This window comes from Salmo trutta, chromosome 21 (assembly GCF_901001165.1).
Source record: "Salmo trutta chromosome 21, fSalTru1.1, whole genome shotgun sequence".
NCBI lineage: Eukaryota > Metazoa > Chordata > Actinopteri > Salmoniformes > Salmonidae > Salmo > Salmo trutta.
In genome coordinates, this window is record NC_042977.1 from 37,015,135 (window position 1) to 37,037,683 (window position 22,549).

Genomic DNA, 22,549 nt, shown 5'->3' on the forward strand with positions numbered 1-22,549 from the left:
GCCAAGACCTCAGAAAAAAAATTGTAGACCTCCACAAGTCTGGTTCATCCTTGGGAGCAATTTCCAAAAGCCTGAAGGTACCATGTTAATCTATACAAACAATAGTATGCAAGTATAAACACCATGGGACCCCGCAGTCGTCATAGCGCCCAGGAAGGAGACACGTTCTGTCTCCTAGAGATGAACGTACTTTGGTGTGAAAAGTGCAAATCAATCCCAGAACAACGGCAAAGGACCCTGTGAAGACGCTGGAGGAAACAGATACAAAAGTATATATTTCCACAGTAAAACGAGTTCTATATCGACATAACCTGAAAGGCCGCTCAGCAAGGAAGAAGCCACTGCTCCAAAACTGCCATAAAAAAGCCAGACTACAGTTTGCAACTGCACATGGGGACAAAGATTGTACTTTTCGGAGAAATGTCCTCTGGTCTGATGAAACAAAAATATAACTATTTTCCCATAATGACCATCGTTATGTTTGGAGGAAAAAGGGGGATGCTTGCAAGCCGTAGAACACCATCCCAACCGTGAAGCACGGGGGTGGGGCAGCATCATGTTGTGGGGTGCTTTGCTGCAGGAGGGACTGGTGCACTTCACAAAATAGATGGCTTCATGAGGAAGGACAATTATGTGGATATATATTGAAGCAACATCAAGGCAACAGTCAGGAAGTTTAAGCTTGGTCGCAAATGGGTCTTCCAAATGGACAATGACTCCAAGCATACTTCCAAAGTTGTGGCAAAATGGCTTAAGGACAACAAAGTCAAGGTATTGGAGTGGCCATCACAAAGCCCTGACCTCAATCCAATAGAGAATTTGTGGGCAGAATTGAAAATGATTGTGCGAGCAAGGGTGAGGGTGATAGGAAATCACACTACAAACGTTCTGGTCCATAGAGGTATTTAAGACCGTATTAAAAATCTCCCACCATAGAGTCTAGTGTTGCTTGTAGAGTTGAATTTTTTTCATATATATTTTCAAAGAAGCTTGGATCATCATTATTTGGACCGTATAGGTTAATAAGCCATATGTTTATTGTCCAATAACATATTTTAAATAATCCATCTACTTTGATATGTTTGGACAATTTGCACATTTGGATCAAAATTACTGTTAATTAAAACCATCACCCCTTTTTAATTTCTTTGCCCATGGGAGAAATACATTTCCCCCCCAGTCCTTTTTCCACAAAACTTAATCTAAAATTGTTGAATGAGTTTCCTGTAAACAATACATATTATATTCCTTCTCTTTTAGCCAGGTAAATACTGATCGTTTTTTCTTATTATCTGCTTAGCCATTACAATTGTAACTGGCTATACGTATTTCACCATAATGAGACAACTTTCAATTCTATTTAGCAAAATATATTTTTGTAAACGTAACATTAAAAAGTAACATAATTGAGTGTCTATATAGCTGTACCATGATATTTGCATTGCTACTAAGTAAACCTCCAATTGGTCCCCACTATTCCACCTGCTAAAAGCCCTCCTCATCCCAAGTTGGGTTGTCATCCCAATGCCTGGCAGACCACCCCCGACCCACAATATGCCATAGCCCTGAAAAGACTGGGATCCATCCTTCGAAGAGCACAGTGCCATTACAGAACAAAAGTAGATCAACCGCCAAATGCATTTCCATCACCCTCACCTCAATTTGTATTACATATTGCCTCATATATATATATATATTTTTTAAATCCTGTTTCTTATTTTCCATAATTAGCTATTAATATTTGTAGTAATGTAGGCTATTTAGGCAAAGGATTTTACCTCTCACCAGTCTCGCCACTACCAAAATTACATGATTGCAAAAATTACATTGCAAGCAATTATATTATTGTCCTTTTATTATTGGGTGAGCAAATCAAGGAGACTTTGGAATGGAGCCCAGAACCTAATTCCTCTAACACATACAGATCCCTCCAACACAATAAGCCAACCCCTGTACCCCAGGAGCAAAAAGGGAATGAATACTACCCACAATGCACCATGGTGATTGGAACCCCCCCATGGCCATTGGCTCTTGGAGAAGCCCTGTGTGTGTGTGTGTGTGTAGTTGGTAAGCTTTAAGTTACACATTTGGACTGTTCTTGGTTCTTTTGCCTCCATATGTCAGATAGTTTGCTCCACTGTGAAATTACTGAAAACACCAGCATTTCTTTTTTTTTTAAAGAAGTGACGCTTTGCATGGCTCAGAAGTTAGAATAACAGCCATCTATACACGTCTGAGTCCATCCCATGGTGACTCTGTCAATAAAGTAACTAAAGCATTCATACACAGTCAGGGTTCATGGCAATCCGTCCCCAGCAGTCCCATCTCTTCAAACACTGGTGAGGAAAACTGGGATATTTATCCACTGAAATAAAGAACAATTAGATCAGAGCTTTTGAATTATTCATGAATCATTGTGTGTGTGTGTGTGTGAGAGAGAGAGAGCGATGGTATTTTAAAACAAGGCGGTGCTAGATTTAGGGTCCTGAGTATAAAAGTGTGTCTGCAATAGAGAGCTTATGCATAGACATGGTACACAGCAGCACCCTGTGGACGAATGTGTAACTGTCTAGTGGGACTTCCATGTACGAAAGATTTGAACAGCAAGCAATACTGCCTTGATAGTCCAAGGACTCGATTCTATACTGATCATGGACGTTCAGCGCTATTAAAATGTAAAGGCATCGTTCCCCTGTTCACCAAGAGTGCATTCAGTGAATGATTCATATGTCGGTTCAAATCGTAAATTACCTTCACATTTCAATCCGCTATAGCATTGAACTACTGCAAAACAGATCGAGCCATAAACTGAATTTTCACCATATGATTTTGCATGTTCCTAGAGACTAGGTGTCAATACAGGATTGGTCAATAGACTGGGACGGAGTCTATGTGCTCATTACATTTTGTCCTGGTCAGATCACAAGCTCACGGTCGTTTTCATTAGCGCACACTGAAGCCAACATTTTTGGAATGGAAAAACAAGCGTTTCTTAACATCAGATAGTCAATCCCCATTTTGTCCCGTTTGCTTTCGTTTCATCCTAGTGAGTAGACTGGGCATTACTCCCAGTTGAAGTAAAACATGAGACCAGTCAGAAGTTTATGTATGCCTTGCTTTAAAAATCAGGATAACAGAAGTATTTACAGGGCTATGACAGTGACACATTGGAATTAAGGCTTTGGGGACTATAAACAAACCATATACAAGAACCATATTGTCACATGAACACACTCCGAGGTTCAACCTTAACTCTTTAAAAATAAAAAATAAAAACTAGCAAGCTCACCTCCAAACGATCTAACTGATAGACTGATAATGGTGAAGAACAAAGTAGAAGAAGTGAAGGGTAATAGAGGATTAACAGTTAGTTGACATGTACATTTGTTCTGCGTCTTGGGATCATAAAATGGCACGTTAACAACACCAGCACACAGAATGGCATTGGTAGTCAGGTGCAATGGCTAAATATACAACAGCCACCTCTCTTGACACATCAGCCTGACATTCACTTCCCTGTTACTGCCTAGGCCAGGTCAGACTACAGGCAGGACTCTCTGGAGGTTTAAGTGATATCCTGTAAATTAAAGGTTAAATAGGTTGGACACCCCGACCTGAACAGGGATAGAATATGGAGTCTCTGCTGCTGTGACATATAGTAAGAACTGGGGCTCCGCGTGTTTCAGAGATAGGGGTCCTGAAATGACGTAAGGGGCGGCGTGCCAATCAGGCTGTCCAGAGGGTATTTATAATACGAACCCAGAATAGTCCGTACACACCGTCCCCATTAACTGTGTGTGGGTCATTCATACACTGTGCCAGGTCACCCTGAAATGAAGAAAGTTTGTTCTAAGAGTGCCCACATGACTGAGTGAGTCCATACACTGAGCCAATTCACCCTGGCATTAATAACCTATGTGCCCGTGTGTGTGTGCGTGATTAAGTGTGTGTGGGAGCGAGTTAGTGGTCACCTGACTTCTGATCTTTAATCTGGTTATATAACTAGCCCCATTAAAAGTCCTACCAACCTAGTTCTGTAATTAGAGAATACTCTTGACATACAAAATCCAAACCCACAGCCAACCATCGTAACAAATATAAGCTTTCCAGCGGCTGAACAGACATCAAGGGTTTCAGAAAGTAGCCAGTCCTTGAGTAAATGGCATCATATGCTGCCCACTAGTGATTGCTAAACTTTCTGTAGAAAGTTATCTGCCAGTCTTTTCCACAGCTACTTTTGGCAGTTCCTCTGGCAAACAGAGAACACACACCAAGGCATCTGAAATCCATACAATCTGAGGTAAGTAGTGACTGCTTTTAACATTATTTGAGATCCTGTACATCAGGGGTACTCAAGTACTATTTTAGAAGGTCCGGTCATACACATTTCCTAGGTTGCAAAGGTCCAGGTGAATAGGAATTTATCGACGTAGTAACAAACCCCCACCTCACAACCCACATTTTTCCATGTATTGTGTGTTTATATGATACTAGCGGTTGAGGCTCGACTGAGTTCCAAAACATAATAATAAATACATAATTTAGGGCCATAGTTTCAAAATTATGGTCTTCGCGTCACCTTGCTTTCTGATGGCGCAATTGACCTCAACTTTCACTTCCTCTTTCCCAGCCAACCAGAGCTCCATCACGAAAGCAGCCAATCAGAAAGGAGAAATGCGTCTGAGGGGGCGTGGTCGACACCACCCAGACAAGAAGTGGGAGGCTAGACAGGATACGTCCACCTCTCTTTTGGTCCATTCTTTCCCCTCTCTGGCTGAGTTCTTTCCTCTTCTCCACAGTGCTACATATCCTTCTCTCCATCAGACCTCCATCTTCTTCAGTTGCTCGTAGGTAACAAAGAACTAAGGAGGAGTTAAGGACAAGGCACAGAAAGATAGAAAAACATCCTTCTCCGTGCAGGAGCTTTGCTAGGAACATAACGCATCCCAAACATACCACTTCCACTCCACCCTGTAGACTTCCATTCCCGTTCCTAGCTCCCCTCGGGGATCCCCTGGTTACCCGTTCCTAGCTCCCCTCGGGGATCCCCTGGTTACCCGTTCCTAGCTCCCCTCGGGGATCCCCTGGTTACCCGTTCCTAGCTCCCCTCGGGGATCCCCTGGTTACCCGTTCCTAGCTCCCCTCGGGGATCCCCTGGTTACCCGTTCCTAGCTCCCCTCGGGGATCCCCTGGTTACCCGTTCCTAGCTCCCCTCGGGGATCCCCTGGTTACCTCAATGTAATAATCCCATTACATGGCTGAGGTTAAGTTATAGCTGCTACCTCTGCCCAATCTATAGGCCCACTCTCCTAAAGAGCGGGTTATACTTGTTCTAACGCCATGTCTGTAGATAATTAGAATGTAACAAGTGTCGCTGGTCAAAACATTTAATTTATACTCCGATGGAATGTCTGTAGACTGTCGGTTTCCTTGTTGCATAGACATGAAAAAAAGTTCACGTCTGTGCGACTGTCACAACATCCGTTGTGGTTACTGGGCTGCTACAGCAAAAGACCAATCCACCTGTGACAAGACGGTGCATGAGTTATAAAATTCTCACATGACAATTTACTTTCATTCCGTGACTCACAAGCGTAAGCTATTTTAAATAATAAATAATGTTGTGGTGGATAATGAATTAAAAAAAATAAAGAATAAAAGTAGGCTATTTGGAGCACCAGGCTGCTGATGTCATGCAGAGGTTGTCATTTTGGGTTTATACTTGTTCATGATGTCACTGCGACATCTGTCTACAGACCAACTGTTAACCAGCCTTATCATGCCACAGGGAACAGATCTCTCCCCCTATTGTTCTCCCTCAAATATTCTTTCCCTCTCTCTTAAAGCACCAAAAAGACATGGCCACTCCCCAAACTTAAACCCTTCCTGTTTAATTCTCTTCCCCCACCCCCTTCTTCCTCCCCCTCCATCTTCCTCACTCCTAACCACCATTCTGGCTCCCAGATCCCTCTGTTACTCTAGGTGAAACTGGGTTGCTATTACAGCAGCTGTAATGTGTGTGCAACTGCATTACATAATTGCATTAGCGCCATTGGAATGTCCAAACTAAGGTTGGGATCAATTCCATCAAAATTCCAGTCAATTTAGGAATTGCATTCCTATAAAGAAATTCCATGACCAACTCTACAGATGGATATTAAACTGGAATTGACCTCGACTCTGGTGCAAACCGTCAGTGGTAGATAAACATACACAAATGAAAACATGAACACACTCTTCTGTGAGTAGGTGAAAGGATACGATGATGTTCCATGGGCCGAGACGGAGCCAGTTGGGGAAAAAGCCTTTGTAGAGTGCCATGAAGCCCTCAGACCGTGACGTCTAAAGAGACACAAAACATTACACACACACACACACAGAGCCCTGTACCCATCATTGCCCCGCATCTATGGGCTGTATTCATAATGCCGATTCTGTTGCAAAACGCTTCTTAAACAGAACGGGGAGGGACCTACCTGAATTTGTCCAATACATTCTGTTTTGCAGGTGTTTGGACTAATGATTACACCCCTGGTTCATGTGGTGTGTGCTCGTCAGGGTTTCCGTTAGGAAAATTGACTTTCAGCATTTTTATTTACCGGACATTTGAGAAATAGCATCATTAGCGGAGTAACGAACAGCAAAATCACTAGCCTATGTCTATCTACTATCCCCCATAGTAGAAAAGTTCACCTATTATATTGGTCAGCATGTTGTTCTGTGCGAGAAATAAATAGCCTATTCCAAAACAGACTCTGGACAGTTTTGGGACAATAGATCCCAAACTTTACAACCAGTAGGCCTAGGTTACACCAAAAAATAAATCAATTCAAAAGCAATGAGACTGATGCAACAGATCAGAAATATTAGCTTAACATTTTGATAAACTATTATTTCTTCACATTATAAGCACAGCAATGCGCACAAGGCAGTAGGCTACGCGCGAATGCTGGTTCCATAATGCAATTAGCAGAGAAACCCAGGTGCCAAAAGCGCACCGCAAATGCGCGTGGTCTCATGTGAAAGATTAAAATATCTTTAGAAATAGAGGAGATCTAAAGATGCAACTAGCATCGGTTGCTAATATGACTAGGAATCAAGTTTGGCTACTGGACAATAAAATAAAGTTGATTTGAAAACCAATAGAACATGAGAGAAATAGGCTGGTTTCAATGGCATATGGAAGTCTTTATAAAATAATGTTGGCTAGGCAAGACAGGCCTCATAATAAATAAAATACAAACTAACGAAAACAGACATGAACCCAGAGCTCTATGCAACAAAATATGTTGCTGTTCATCCAGGAATTTTGGGAGCACTGTGCAAATAGGTAAAATAAATCTCACAGATAATAACTGTTCTAGTAAGGCTTCGCTGTACCATTGTTTCTGAGTGCAGATTCGATAGCGTAAAGGCTGCACCATTACTACAGCGAAAATGGCTTGCTTCTAGCCCAACCAGGTCAAATGATCTGATTCATATTACCGGAGCAACATTTTTATCTTCCTATAGCAGATCACATTTTACATTCATAACCCATGTTTTGGGCCTTTATAAAACTATTCACGGGCCGTTAACATGACTTTAAAAAGTGGAAACAAATGGTTACATCATTGGCTACCTAGCTAACAATCTAGTAACTTTACCTGTATATCCAAACATTTGGGGACACAGAAAGAAAGGAAAAGGGATAGCTTCTTCAGGAGATCAATCATAGCATTGAATGAACGCACATCGCCGTCACAAACCTGACGTTTATAAAGAGACAGAGTACAATTTTCTATGTAATGCATCTCATTAGGGAAATAGGTTTTCATATTGTGTAAAAACACTAATATTCCACAATTGACTTTCTCATTTCAATGACATGGAGTCCTATCAACATCTTTGCTTTTACAATAAAATGAATGTCTTTATAGTGTTACATATTAGTTTCTAGTGCACAAAATGTGCCTCAAAAGTAGACAGTCAGAATTCATATGCCCAATACAATATCAAAATATTTTCTGGTGCTCCTAACTAAGTTGGGTGCAATGAAAAATTTACATTTATAGCCCTATACACACTAATTTAATTCCACTAAAATAGGCAGATTAACCTATAGACCGCTTTTTTTTATTTATCTGGGCAAGTCAGTTAAGAACAAATTCTTATTTACAATGACGGCCTACCCCTCCCCTAACCTGGACGACACTGGGCCAATTGTGTGCCGCCCTATTGGGACTGCCGTTCACGGCCGGTTGTGAGACAGCCGGGATCGAATCAGGATCTGTAGTGATGCCTCTAGCACTGAGATGCAGTGCCTTAGACCGCTGCGATAAGAATGACCATTTAAATGTATTTCCATTGACTGATATTTCCAGTCCAAAAGCATTATTTTTTAATGGGATTCCATCGCCCCCCTGGACAATTAGACGCCGCTAATTTATTTGATCTTTGGGCCAAAAAGCCAGCCATTACCAGCTAACAGAAACCCTGGTGTGCCTACCTACCTGAAGTAAGCAGTCCAGTGTTCCCTGGTAGGTGACAGCGCCGTATGTCTGGTTCATCATGCGTGTGCGGACCACGTCTATGGGGTTAGAGGCCAGAGCCCCCGCCAGACCACACGCAAAACTGGACCTGGGGGACCAGAGGGAAAGGGTCAGAAGTTCCCTAGTCTTACGCAGCCATATGTTGCTCTCTTGTGGAGCGTTAACGGAGTCGTGGGTGAGCATTGATGTCACTCACAAGAAGTGTGTGTAAATGTTGTCACCCATGTGACAATCCAGGATCAGGTGTTTCTTAGCGAGGTCATAGGCAGGAAGCTCCACCCCCACTACGATGGCTGCTCTCTGCGCTGTCAGAGACACACCCTGAGAGAGCGAGAGAGAGTGAGGGGGGTTAAAAGTGTGTGTGTGTGTGTGTGTGTGTGTGTGCATACACCTACCTTCCACAGCCCCCTGGTTCCTTCCTGTTGGTAGATGTTGATGAAGTTTCCCACCATGCTTCCCTGGATCACACTGCCCTGAGCCTGCATACGGATCTGGGAAAACCAGGAAGGAAAAACTGTTAAGATAAAAGTAAACTCAAATCAACAGAAAACCAGTATGCAGATGACAGGAGAGACTAGTGAAAGTGTTATCAGCACTGGATGACAATGTAACATGGCCTTAGGCGATCTGCCACAAAGAGTTAAGCTTAGGGGGAAAACACTGCTGAGGTGTGTGTGTGTGTAGCCACAATGTTCAGGTGCCAAGGGTTCACCAGCTGTCCCCATCTGCATTCTGACCCACTGTGTTCTGCATTCTCGCCTACTTAAAGCCTTGCCAATGCTCTTAAGACCAAACAAACGATAACAATAACATACAGGCTGGCTGTATGTGTTGAACGCAGATCAGTCTCATCCAACTTAAAGGGAAATATAAGCCTGCCTGCATAGCTGGTTGAGTGGTGTGTGTGTCCAGAGGGTTATTTAAGTGTGTGAATAGAGCTAAGCACATGACCGACGACCCCCCCCCCTCCCTCCCCACACAGCGCAAAAGGGAACACACTACCTTTGAAAACACACTGTTCTAACTTTCAGCCAACCCAATTAAATCCTAAAAACACACATACGCTCACATAGATCATATTCACTTGGCATAGTATTGATATGGCTATTTCTGGTGGGCAGGAGTCTAAAAATATCACAGTTAGTGGCATCTCAGTGACCCCCCCCCCTCCCATACACACTTCAACCCCCACCCCCCAGACACACCCCTGTACACATAGAATTCATGTAGGAACCTTATTTAGAAAGTACTTTCACCCACTCACACACCCTCCCATCCATTAAAAGGATCTGACCCTTTTTCATTTTCCGCTGAAAATGACATACCCAAACCTAACTGCCTGTAGCTCAGGACCTGAAGGATATGCATATTCTTGATATCATATGAAAGAAAACACTGAAGTTTGTGGAAATGTTAAATTAATGTAGGAGAATATAACACATTAGATCTGTTAAAAGATTTGTTAAAAACTCAGGTTTTTTTTCTTTAAATGCATGAGAAAGTATTTGTACAAGTACTTGGGAGTATTGCTAGACAGTACACTGTCCTTCTCTCAGCACATATCAAAGCTGCAGGCTAAAGTTAAAGCTAGACTTGGTGTCCTCTATTGTAATCGCTCCTCTTTTACCCCAGCTGCCAAACTAACATTTACATAATTTAGCAGACGCTCTTATCCAGAGCGACTTACAAATTGGTGCATTCACCTTATGATATCCAGTGGAACAACCACTTTACAATAGTACATCTATATCTTTTTTTGGGGGGGGTTAGAAGGATTACTTAATCCTATCCCAGGTATTCCTTAAAGAGGTGGGGTTTCAGGTGTCAGATGACCATCCTACCCATGCTAGATTACAAAGACAATTTATAGATTGGCAGGTAAGGGTGCTCTCAAGTGGCAAGATGTTATTTACCATTCGGCCATCAGATTTGCTACCAATGCTCCTTAAATGGACACATCACTGCACTCTATACTCCTCTGTAAACTGGTCATCTCTGTATACCTGTTGCAAGACCCACTGGTTGATGCTTATTTATAAAACCCTCTTAGGCATCACTCCCCCTTATCTGAGATCTCTACTGCAGCCCTCATCCTCCACATACAACACCCATTCTGCCAGTCACATTCTGTTAAAGGTCCCCAAAGCACACACATCCCTGGGTCGCTCATCTTTTCAGTTTGGTGCAGCTAGCAACGAACAAGCTGCAACAAACACAAACTGGACAGTTTTATCTCAATCTCTTCATTCAAAGACTCAATAATGGACACTCTTATTGACAGTTGTGGCTGCTTGGTGTGATGTACTGTTGTCTCTACCTTCTTGCGGTTGTCTGTGCCCAATAATGTTTGTACCATGTTTTGTGCTGCTACCATGTTGTGTTGTCTTAGGTCGCTATGTAGTGTTGTGTTGTCTCTTGTCGTGATGTGTGTTTAGTCCTATAATTTATGTTTCAAATATATTTTTAATCCCAGCCCCCATCACCACAGGAGGCCTTTTGGTAGGCCGTCATTGTAAATAAGAATTTGTTCTTAACTGACTTAACTAGTTAAATAAAGGTTAAATAAAAAAAAGAAATGTATTATTCCAGCCCAGGCACAATTTAGATTTTGGCCACTAGATGGCAGCAGCGTATGTGCAAAATGTTAAACTGATCCAATGAACGATTGCATAACTGTTCAAAATGTTGTATCACGACTGCCCAAACGTGCCTAATTGGTTTATTAATACATTTTCAAGTTCATAACTGTGACCCTCCTCAAACAATAGAATGGTATTATTTCACTGTAATACCTACTGTAAATTGGACCGTGCCATTAGATTAACAAGAATTTAAGCTTTCTGCCCATATCAGATATGTCTATGTCCCGGGATTTCTTTTGTTACTTACAACCTCATGCTAATCACATTAGCCTATGTTAGCGCAACCATCCCACGGGAGGGGGAACACCGATCCTGTATTAATGTATAAAACCCAGCTCAGCCTGAATGCTAGGGATTAGGCTGGCCCAGAGAGGATCACTGCTTATGCTCGGAGGCAAAGAAACAGAGCCAAAACGCTGTATTTTGTTCAGATCAACCCTGCCGGTCTCTGTTGGCTTCTAATACCCAAGAAACTATTGACAACGTTTACAAGTGTGTGTGTGTGTGTGTGTGTGTGTGTGTCATTACCTTCAGCACATCCGTGGGGTTGGCGATGGACGAGGAGATGACTCCAGATAGAACACCACATAGCACGTTGGTGAACAACGTCTCATCTGAGAAAGAGAGGAGAAATTCAATTCAGGCTAGTCTTTGTACATTGAATTATAGTTCCTTTAAGTCTCACTCGCACACACTACCTCTATGACGTGTGTGTGTGTGTGTGCATGTTACAATAGCTTGTAATGGAGGTATTATTCTCAGCAGAAACTGGGTCACACAAATGATCTTGACCTACAAACTTCACTCAGCATGGGGTAGGTGCGCACGTTCTGGGCCTAGCACATAAGGAGCTTTGCTGTCCTGTGGAATATATGCCCCAGAAGGCATCTCATAGCTCCTACCTAGTCTTTTCTCTTACCAAGTCTTAGGGCTGGGTGATATATCAAATGAATTTGATTTATTAAAATGTATGTTTTTGCGCGTTATTCCAAATGCCTGAATAGCAGAATCAAGTAACTTTTCTGAACGTTTATGTCAGCTTGTTCTCATGTTGTATGTTTAGTCTCGTCTCCTTCGCGCCTTCTGTGCACCTTCCCATTTACACCAGAGATCTGTATATAATGACGAGATGCACGTCTCCGCCCTAACAATGGGAGTCGTCATCCCAAAGACAGGAGAGGCAGTTGACAAAACGTAGGTCCAAAATAAGCCCATAGAAAGACATCGGCCTCTTCCTCTGTTTACACACACTAAGCCCTTCATGTCTCTCACGCCAACAAAGTTGAGAGATAACATCTTCCTCTGACAAGTGGTTTCAACTCGCTAATTTAGTCCAACAGAAAAAAATAAAAACATTTGGTCATATGGACACCAAAACACATTAATAAAATAATGTCTCAGGGGAGAAGGTAACTTTTCTAAAGATATCCTTTTTATATGTCTTAACTACTCAAATTGCGCGCAGAGCAGAACCTACTGAAACGCGAGTATCAATGAACATTGCTTTTGGAAAATGTATTTCCAGTTTGTCACTCGCGACATTGCGGTACCACTAGCAGCATTTTAGCCAAAGACTTAAACTAGCTGTCTAGTCTATTTTATAAATGTGCAGTAAGCATAAAACACAATTATATATGGAATTGGCAACTTGTCATTCTGAGGAATAAGATAAGCCACGATTTCAACATCTGAACAAAGTGGACAGGCTAACATGCTTTTCAAACAGAACAGTGTGTTCATAACAATTCAACTGTTCAACCTTGCTAGTTAGCAAATATATCGAAGTTGGCTAAACTTGAAATACAGTATAAAGATTAGCTGGCTATTCACTAGCACGTGGCTTTGAGAGATTGATGAGATGTGTTCATTTTCTATAGCCTAATACAAGAAGTTAGTGGATATCCATTATGCCTGGGTTCTAGTTACATTTAACAAAAAAGGGCATTGTCATAGACTTGAAAGCCAGATCAGTGATTAGTGTGTCCCCCCCCCAAAAAAAATGGAGGTTAAACTGTTTAAAAAAAAAAAAAAAATGTGTGGGTCTTATGGTTGTATAAGGCTTATATTTAGCCTAAGTATAACTTCACATGCCCGGAATTCATGAGATTATTGCCGTTTGAAATGCAGTTTGACCTTTAAATTGCACAACTCATATATATATATATATATTTTATAGCTATAGTGTGTGTGCACATCGCAATGAACAGAGACTGGGAGATATATATACATACATACAGAGTACCAGCCAAAGGTATGGACGCACCTACTCATTCATTTTTACTATTTTCTACGTTGTAGAATAAAAGTGAAGACATCAAAACTATGAAATAACACATATGGAATCATGTAGTTACCAGAAAGGTTAAATCAAATAGAATGTTATGTTCTTCAAATATAACTGTTCAGCACATGTGGGAACTCCTTAAAGACTGTTGGAAAAGCATTCCATGTAAAGCTGGTTGAGAGAAGGCCAAGAGTGTGCAAAGCTGTCATCAAGGCAACGGGTGGCTTCATTGAAGAATCTAAATATATTTTGGTTTGTTGAACACTTCTTTGGTTAGGGCATGATTCCATAGTTTTGATGTCTTCACTATTATTCTACAATGTAGAAAATAGTAAAAATAAAGAAAAAACCTTGAATGAGCAGGTGTGTCCAAACTTTTGACCAGTACTGTATGTTAAGTCTCCCTATATTTCTGTTGTTAGTGAGCTTGCACAGGAATCTCACTTTGATGGACCTGGCCTGAGCGTAATGGCGACGATGTACTGTGGTAGTAAACATTGTTAAACTGGAACCTAGTCATTGTGTCATTTTGAGTTAACACTGTGTGTGTGAGATATAGATATATCCAAGTCAGTGTTCATTGCAATGCACACACACCCTACAGACAGATTTAGAACACATGTAACAAGGTGAACAAATAGTTATGAGATCTAAAACCCTGATGTGTGTACGTTGTTCTCTTACCTTCTGGCCTGTCCACCAGTAGTCTTTTGAAGCTCTGGTATGTGCCAATCTTTATGGTCCCATAGGATGCCTGGCGCAACATTGCAGGGGCGAGACTGCAACACAGAAACACGCAATGCGCGAGTATGATGTAAATAAAACAGGCTTAACAGTTACAATCAAAGGAGGACTTCCACTAATTGCTGCGGTTTTCAAACTAGGAGTCGTGACCCCATGTGGGGTCTCCTAATATGAAAATGGGGTCATGGGAGAATTTCAAAAATACTGAAGAAAAAAACCCCAGTACCAGTCAGAAGTTTGGACACACCCACTCATTCCAGAGTTTCTCTTTATTTTGAATAATAGTGAAAACATCAAAACTATTAAATAACACACGGAATCATGGAGTAACCAAAAAAAGTTCAACAAATCAAAATATATTTTATATTTGAGATTCTTCAAAGTAGCCACCCTTTGCCTTGATGACAGCTTTGCACACATGGAATTCTCTCAACCAGCTTCACCTGGAATGCTTTTCCAACAGTCTTGAAGGAGTTCCCACATATGCTGAGCACTTATATTTGAAGAATATAAAATTCTATTTGATTTAACTTTTCTGGTAACTACATGATTCCATACATGCTTTTCCTTCACTCTGCAGTCTGACTCATCCCAAACCATCGCAATTGGGTTTAGGTCCAGTGATTGTGGAGGCCAGGTCATCTTGGTGTAACGGCACAGGGGATGTTCAGTTTGCTGCGTGGCTATAATGACTTCCAATTCCATTGGATGAAATGGTGGGGGCTTTTTGCACAGATGGGGCGCCATCTATGGCGGGATGACCTCTGCACTCTAGTTATGAATGTGTCTCCCTCTGCCATATGGACACATTGTATGATACACCGAGAGCAACTGGCAGCAAAGGAGCTGAGTACAGAACTCTGAGCTATACTGCAGCAGGTAACTAAGATTGTAAACTACATTCCCTGCACACACACCTGTTCACAAAACTAAGTGGAGATATGGACTCAGAGAAGGACAATGGTCTATTTCACTCTGAGGCGATGTATTTGATATATTTTCTCACATTCAGGAGAGGAACTGTTCACAATTAATGCAAAAAAATAAATGTTAAAAAGTTGACTTTCTGTGTAATGAAAATACATTTGTCTCCTTGCATATGTAACATACATATTCGGGAAACTGAACATAAGCACGCAGGGGAAATACAAAAACATTCTACAGATGAGTGCTCGAATCAGTGGATTCAGAGGAAAGAATTCTTATTGGAGAGTCTTTCAAAAGCGAACCATGCCCCCTTCCCTCAGCTGTGCATGTTTCAAACAGAAAACAGCATCAGTAAGTATCACACACGTGAGGACTGCTCACCTCCAACGCTTAGAAGAGCACTTTGGGACCTACTTCCCAATCCGTTTCATTTTGATCCTGGATCTGTTGATTGAGCCGTCATGTGACCAAATGCTTTCACAGGTCACTAAGGAGGACTTTTGGTTCTGACTCAAAGGAAATAACAAAGATCTTTATAACTAAACCAAGATAAACCACAGCCCGTCATTTCGAATGGGAACAAATTAGTCATAGTGAACAGAACAAGCAAGGAGGTGGGCAGTGCCAGCACAATCCTATTGGCACAACCATTTGCATATTTCCTGTAGGGAACTCCTACTCTGAAGTGCACGTGTGCAATAACTCAATATACATTTGCACTCCTAAACACAATAAAAAAAATCTTTGGCAGAAAGTAAAGTCTACAAAAATTTGGCCACTATGTTCGTAAAATATTCTACTAACAGAAAATTGTATTGAGATCAAATGTTTCACTGATGAGAAACGTAGCAGAATGTTGGCCAAAATCTATGTCGTTCATATTTGGAAGTGAGTGGAAACACCAAGCAGCTGCTTCACATTTATACAACCAGTGAAATATCTGCCTCATTGTTCCATCTGTGGAAATATGTAGCCATCTCCCTCTGAACATTAATGCTGCATTTAAGACAACTGGGAACTTGTAAAAAATTAGCTCCAACTGGGAAAAATCTTGAGACCGGTCATCCAACTTCGAATTCCAACTCGGGAACCTTTCTAGAGCTCTGACTTTCCAACCTGAAAGGTCAGTCGTCCTGATTTCACCTCATATTTTTCCCCCAGCATCATCAGCGCTCGTCTTCATTAAAATATCGATTCAGGTTGGATGTGGCAGCTGAGATATGCACTGTCGACCAATTCCCCTGACTTTGAGAAGCTCCGACTCAACATGCATCAAGCACACCCATCTCATTAGTGATGGTGAGATAAAACAGACTAATTTGCAATTGACTGTCATAGCCCCACATTAAAACTATGTGATGGTGAGTTGAGAAAACAAAATCGTCGTTTGATGGAGACTGATTAAGACAAATACTTTACGAAGAACACATTTCAATGGTGAATTTCAATTGAACATATTGTAATGAACAGGCAGGGAGCAGGTCTCGAACCCTCGACCTTCAAGCCCGAAGTCCGGCGCGCTATCGACTGTGCCGCAAAAGCATGCTCGCACGGCAGAGTCGATTTCCGCGCTTATAAACCCAGGGTCGTTACAATATATTTTATTCTTGAACTAGGCTTACTCTGTGCTAATTGTGTGTAAACGCAGAAAAGGACTTCAATAAAAATGGAATCATCATCATAAGACTGGTCAATACTCACCCTGAATAAAGTGCACTTATTCCCTCCTCTCTGCATATTCTGCCGATGGCGTGCAACATTCCCCGGTATCGAATCTCTCTGTACTTGCTGTCGCCCACTTGGCCTTGAACTTGCAGCCGCGTCTTGGTCAAATCGATAGGAAATGTACCTACACAACGTATAGAAAGACACCAATGACAAAGGACAAATTAATGTTAGTCCACCTCACACCTATGTGTAGTACATTTTTTTTAAATAATACATTAAAACTCACCGCATTCTGCAGTGACGGAGGCCAGACCGCCGAAAACGAAAGGCTTCCAGTTCAAGTTAGACATTTGGATACACGCTGTTAGACACAAAGTATACCGGTGTGTGGTGGTTGCAATATCTGTGGTAAACACACTATTAGCGACAGCCGGAGAGAGTAACGAATAAACCGGTAAAAAAGGTTGCTGTCGCACACTTCTTCAGTTTCCCCTCTCTCTTTTCAGTCGTGTAGCACACTTCTTCAGTTTCCCCTCTCTCTTTTCAGTCGTGTAGCACACTTCTTCAGTTTCCCCTCTCTCTTTTCAGTCGTGTAGCACACTTCTTCAGTTTCCCCTCTCTCTTTTCAGTCGTGTAGCACACTTCTTCAGTTTCCCCTCTCTCTTTTCAGTCGTGTAGCACACTTCTTCAGTTTCCCCTCTCTCTTTTCAGTCGTGTAGCACACTTCTTCAGTTTCCCCTCTCTCTTTTCAGTCGTGTAGCACATTGCGTCGCCACGCCCACCTGCTCTTTCTATATCCCCTCCCACAGCTGTTGCCATAGCAGCAGTGGATCAGGGTTGCGCGCGCCGCCACGATCACAGTTTGCTCACTGATCCAGATACAGTTTTAGTTTTTGTTGTTGCCGCTTTAAGGCTAATATCCTGCAATTCTACACATTTTTCCATGAGGCAGAGAGAAAACGTGTAAGAGCTGTTTGAAATGACCGCCTGAAATGTCAGCCTGTTTGGTATGATGGAGTTTTGGCCTGCCTGGTGACATCACCAGGTGGTAAATTAGTTAATAGACCAATAACAAAGTTCAACTAGGTCCTACACTTACTAAATGAACAGTTGATAAGGCTGCAATAAACACTCATCTTAAATTTAAGTAGCTAAAAGCAACACAAGAAAAATATAAAAATAGAAGGCATATAGTGTTTGCTTTATCCTCTCTCTTTTAGGACAGAGTGACTGGCTCCCCCTACTGCTAGCAACAGGATTTAAGGTGCTGCTTAAAAAAGTTGTGCAGGCACAGCCCTCACTCCATTGGAGCAGAGTTTCACCAAACTCAGTCCAAGGACCCCTCCCTCCCTTGATTCAAATAATCAAAGCTTGATGATGAGTTGGTTATACCTACACGTTTGCTACGGTCACAAGACGCAGGCCTCCTAACTGTCCCTAGAATTTCTAAGCAAATAGCTTGAGGAAGTGCTTTCTCCTATAGAGCTCAATTTTTATGGAATGGTCTGCCTACCCATGTGAGAGACGCAGCCTCTGTCTCGACCTTTAAGTCTTTATTGAAGACTCATCTCTCCAGTAGGTCCTATGATTGAGTGTAGTCTGGCCCAGGAGTGTGAAGGTGAACGGAAAGGCTGGAGCAACGAACCGCCCTTGCTGTCTCTGCCTGGCCGGTTCCCCTCTCCACTGGGATTCTCTGCCTCTAACCCTATTACAGGGGCTGAGTCACTGGCTTACTGGTCCTCTTCCATGCTGTCCCTAGGAGAGGTGCGTCACTTGAGTGGGTTGAGTCACTGACGTGATCTTCCTGTCTGGGTTGGCGCCCACCCTTGGGTTGTGCCGTGGCGGAGATCTTTGTGGGCTATACTCGGCCTTGTCTCAGGATGGTAAGTTGGTGGTTGAAGACATCCCTCTAGTGGTGTGGGGGCTGTGCTTGGCAAAGTGGGTGGGGTTATATCCTTCCTGTTTGGCCCTGTCCAGGGTTATCGTCGGATGGGGCCACAGTGTCTCCCGACCCCTCCTGCCTCAGCCTCCAGTATTTATGCTGCAGTAGTTTATGTGTCGGGGGGCTAGGGTCAGTCTGTTATATCTGGAGTGTTTCTCCTGTCTTATCCGGTGTCCTGTGTGAATTTAAGTATGCTCTCTCTAATTCTCTCTCGGAGGAGGAGGACCTGAGCCCTAGGACCATGCCTCAGGACTGCCTGGCCTGATGACTCCTTGCTGTCCCCAGTCCACTTGGCCGTGCTGCTCCAGTTTCAACTGTTCTGCCTGTGGCTATGGAACCCTGACCTGTTCACCGGACATGCTACCTGTCCCAGATCTGCTGTTTTCAACTCTCTAGAGACAGCAGGAGCGGTAGAGATACTCTGAATGATTGGCTATGAAAAGCCAACTGACATTTACTCCTGAGGTGCTGACCTGTTGCACCCTCGACAACCACTGTGATTATTATTATTTGACCCTGCTAGTCATCTATGAACATTTGAACATCTTGGCCATGTTCTGTTATAATCTCCACCTGGCACAGCCAGAGGACTGGCCACCCCTCATAGCCTGGTTCCTCTCTAGGTTTCTTCCTAGGTTCTGGCCTTTAGGGAGTTTTTCCTAGCCACCGTGCTTCTACACCTGCATTGCTTGCTGTTTGGGGTTTTAGGCTGGGTTTCTGTACAGCACTTTGAGATATCAGCTGATGTAAGAAGGGCTTTACAAATAAATTTGATTCTATTTGATTATTTGAATTAGCTGTGTAGTTCATGGCAAAAAAACTAGCTGTGCACCCAGGTGGGGCCCCAGGACCGATTACATCCTATATCAGCTAGATGCAGGCAATATTATTTTTTCTCTCGACCTGTGTGCACCTACATTTTAAACTTTCATTCATAGGCTAGGTTGTAGCAGCCTCATGATGGGTACAGGGAAAATGTGAGTATTATGTAGTAGCCTAAACCTATCGATGTTACATTGAACTGGGTGAATGGAATATGAATGAGAGTAATCCAATATGCTGTAATTGAAATAAGGACATGGTCATGAAAAAAATAAATCGTCCTCCCATCTTAAACGGCACTGACTGCCACTGGAGTTCACGTGCTAGTCGGAACTAGGAAACCTGGATATATCCAACTAGCGAAATTGTTGAACATGTTCCGACTAACACGTGAATGCAGCATCAATACAATAGTATGTATTTAGGGGAAATAGTCAAATTTTCAACAAAGATGGACATTTTTACTGGAAAAAAGATAAGGACTCTCACCATCTGAGCAAAGGGGAGACATTTGCTCTTGCAGGTTCTTTCTTCTATTTCCCTCTCCTCCTTTGCTCTTGCAGGATTTCTGGGAATAAAACAAACCAAACAATGTAGCCTTAATGCTGTCTGCCTGTTACATTCCATTTGGACAGCTGATCAGAGTAAAAGAAAGGCCTTCACCTTATTATCTTTCTATGCATCTCCTATTTTCAAGAGTCCTGCCTCCACAGCCTCCTCCTTTATCTTCTTGGTTTGAGAACGAAAGCAGCAAGAAACAAAACATATGAGTCACTGTCTCGGCTAGCTCAACCGTCCCGCCGGGGACCCACCGATCCTGAAGAAGAGAGATATACACTGCTCAAAAAAATAAAGGGAACACTAAAATAACACATCCTAGATCTGAATGAATGAAATAATCTTATTAAATACTTTTTTCTTTACATAGTTGAATGTGCTGACAACAAAATCATACAAAAATAATCAATGGAAATCCAATTTATCAGCCCATGGAGGTCTGGATTTGGAGTCACACTCAAAATTAAAGTGGAAAACCACACTACAGGCTGATCCAACTTTGATGTAATGTCCTTAAAACAAGTCAAAATGAGGCTCAGTAGTGTGTGTGGCCTCCGCGTGCCTGTATGACCTCCCTACAACGCCTGTGCATGCTCCTGATGAGGTGGCGGATTGTCTCCTGAGGGATCTCCTCCCAGACCTGGACTAAAGCATCCGCCAACTCCTGGACAGCCTCTGTCTCGACCTTTAAGTCTTCAATAAAGACTTGAAGGTCGAGACAGAGGCTATATATATATATAAGAGTCAATGTCTCACAATAAAACACATTCCCAATAACTACAGTGCCTTGTGAAAGTCATGCACACCCCTTGCAGTCTTCACATTTTGCTGCCTTAATTAAAATGAAATCTAAATGGTTTACATTTTTTTTCCCCCACAGATCTACACAACCAACTCCACATTTTCAAAGGGAAAGAGAATTATAGATCAAAAAAAGAAGATGTCTTGATTGCGTATTTCTTCTCACCCCAGAATTAATATTTGGTGGAAGAACCTTTGTCACGCCTACTCCTGCTCCCTCCCTCTGGCGCTCAACCTCACCGGTCTACTAACCACCAGCCCTGGCAACTATGATTACACACACCTGCTCCCCATCATAATGCACACCTGGTCATCATTAGCTCCGCGCTTACTCCCCCTTTATTTAGCCCTCAGCAGACATCAGTCATTAGATAGTATTGTTTTCTCTCACGTTCTGTACGCTTCTCATGTTTGTTCATCTGCATCTATTCATTATTAAACTCACCTTCTGCACCTGCTTCCTGACTCCCGGTGTATTACGTTACAACCTTTGAGAGCCATTACAGCTATGAATCATGTTGAATAAGATTCTACCAACTTATCCATTGTTTCTGTTAAAATTGGTCAAGCTCTGTAAGTTAAGTTGGGAATAACTGATGGACAACAATATTCAAACCTTGTCTCTGATCAGTCAGGACTGAGACTGGACCACTGAGGAACACTCAACACCTCTTGGAAAGCCATTTTTGTGTGTCTTGGCATCCATTCTTTTGTAAATGTCCAGCTGAAAAATAAAACTTTATCCCAGGGTTAGGTTTTCAGAAGACTGAGGCAGGTTTTCCTCTAACTTTTTACCTGGAAATTGGTCCTTTGATATTTATTTTGATCCTTACAAACTCCCAGTTCCTGCTGGTGACAAGCATACCCATAACATGATGCTGCCAACACAATACTTTAAAATATGGGTGTTGCATTGGATTTAATCCAAACCTGTCAATTTAGGCCAAAAAAGTACATTTCTTTGCAGTGTTGTCTTGCAGTATTACTTAACAGCAATGTTGCAAACAGAATAGATGATTTTGAGGATCTTTTAGCACAGGCTTCCTTTTTTTCACTTTGAATTACAGGCCAGTAATGTGGAGGTAACGCAATGTTGCTGATCCTTTTGTATATCTATGTCTCTGTGCACGTTCCCTGTCTTGGCTAACCGACTATCTAGTCACAGACAAATCCCACTGGGCATACACTGTTTGAATTAATGTTTACACGTCATTTCAATAAAATTACGTTGAACCAACCACTAGATGGTGCTAGAACAAAAATAAATCATAATGAAGTTAGCCTGAAAATAATCTCGCGCTCTCATTGAGGTGCGTGGAGATTGGAGATTAGAGTGTCATAAAAGAGACCGATACTTTAATGAGATTAATTCCATGAAGAACAGTAGGTAAACACGGAAGTTCCATTCACTGGGTTGAGTTCCATTTGGCTTCCAATGCTCAAACACTTGAGATACTGTATAATACTGTCTTCTACATTTGCCAACATTTCAATGTGTTAGTTTATATCTGGATGAGGAGAGCCAAGATAATAGGGATTCCATACATTCACTATGTCACTCACTATGTCACTCCTGTATTCAAATTAAACTCAAGTTTATGTGAATCATTGTCAAAATGTCAAGGCCTAT

At 42.1% G+C, this 22,549-nt stretch overlaps 1 protein-coding gene across 1 annotated transcript; it reads right to left on the reverse strand.

The window, feature by feature from the left end:
• Window positions 1-1,839: 1,839 nt before the first annotated feature.
• On the reverse strand, window positions 1,840-17,581 carry LOC115157350 (kidney mitochondrial carrier protein 1). The gene is made up of 9 exons (XM_029705531.1): window positions 17,083-17,581; window positions 16,830-16,977; window positions 14,142-14,236; window positions 11,702-11,787; window positions 8,927-9,022; window positions 8,728-8,852; window positions 8,493-8,619; window positions 6,262-6,342; window positions 1,840-4,862 (listed from the first exon to the last, which is right to left on the reverse strand). Exons 1-9 carry the CDS (start codon window positions 17,144-17,146, stop codon window positions 4,821-4,823), a joined length of 864 nt encoding a protein of 287 aa, XP_029561391.1. The 5' UTR covers window positions 17,147-17,581; the 3' UTR covers window positions 1,840-4,820.
• Window positions 17,582-22,549: the final 4,968 nt, after the last annotated feature.

Coding starts and splice junctions, on each gene's coding strand:
- LOC115157350 (XM_029705531.1), bottom strand. CDS start 17,146: ATGTCTAACTTGAACTGGAAGCCTTTCGTTTTCGGCGGTCTGGCCTCC. Junction 16,978..17,082: donor CTCCGTCACTGCAGAATGCG/GTGAGTTTTAAT, acceptor TACGTTGTGTAG/GTACATTTCCTATCGATTTG. Junction 11,788..14,141: donor ACTGGTGGACAGGCCAGAAG/GTAAGAGAACAA, acceptor TCTCTTTCTCAG/ATGAGACGTTGTTCACCAAC.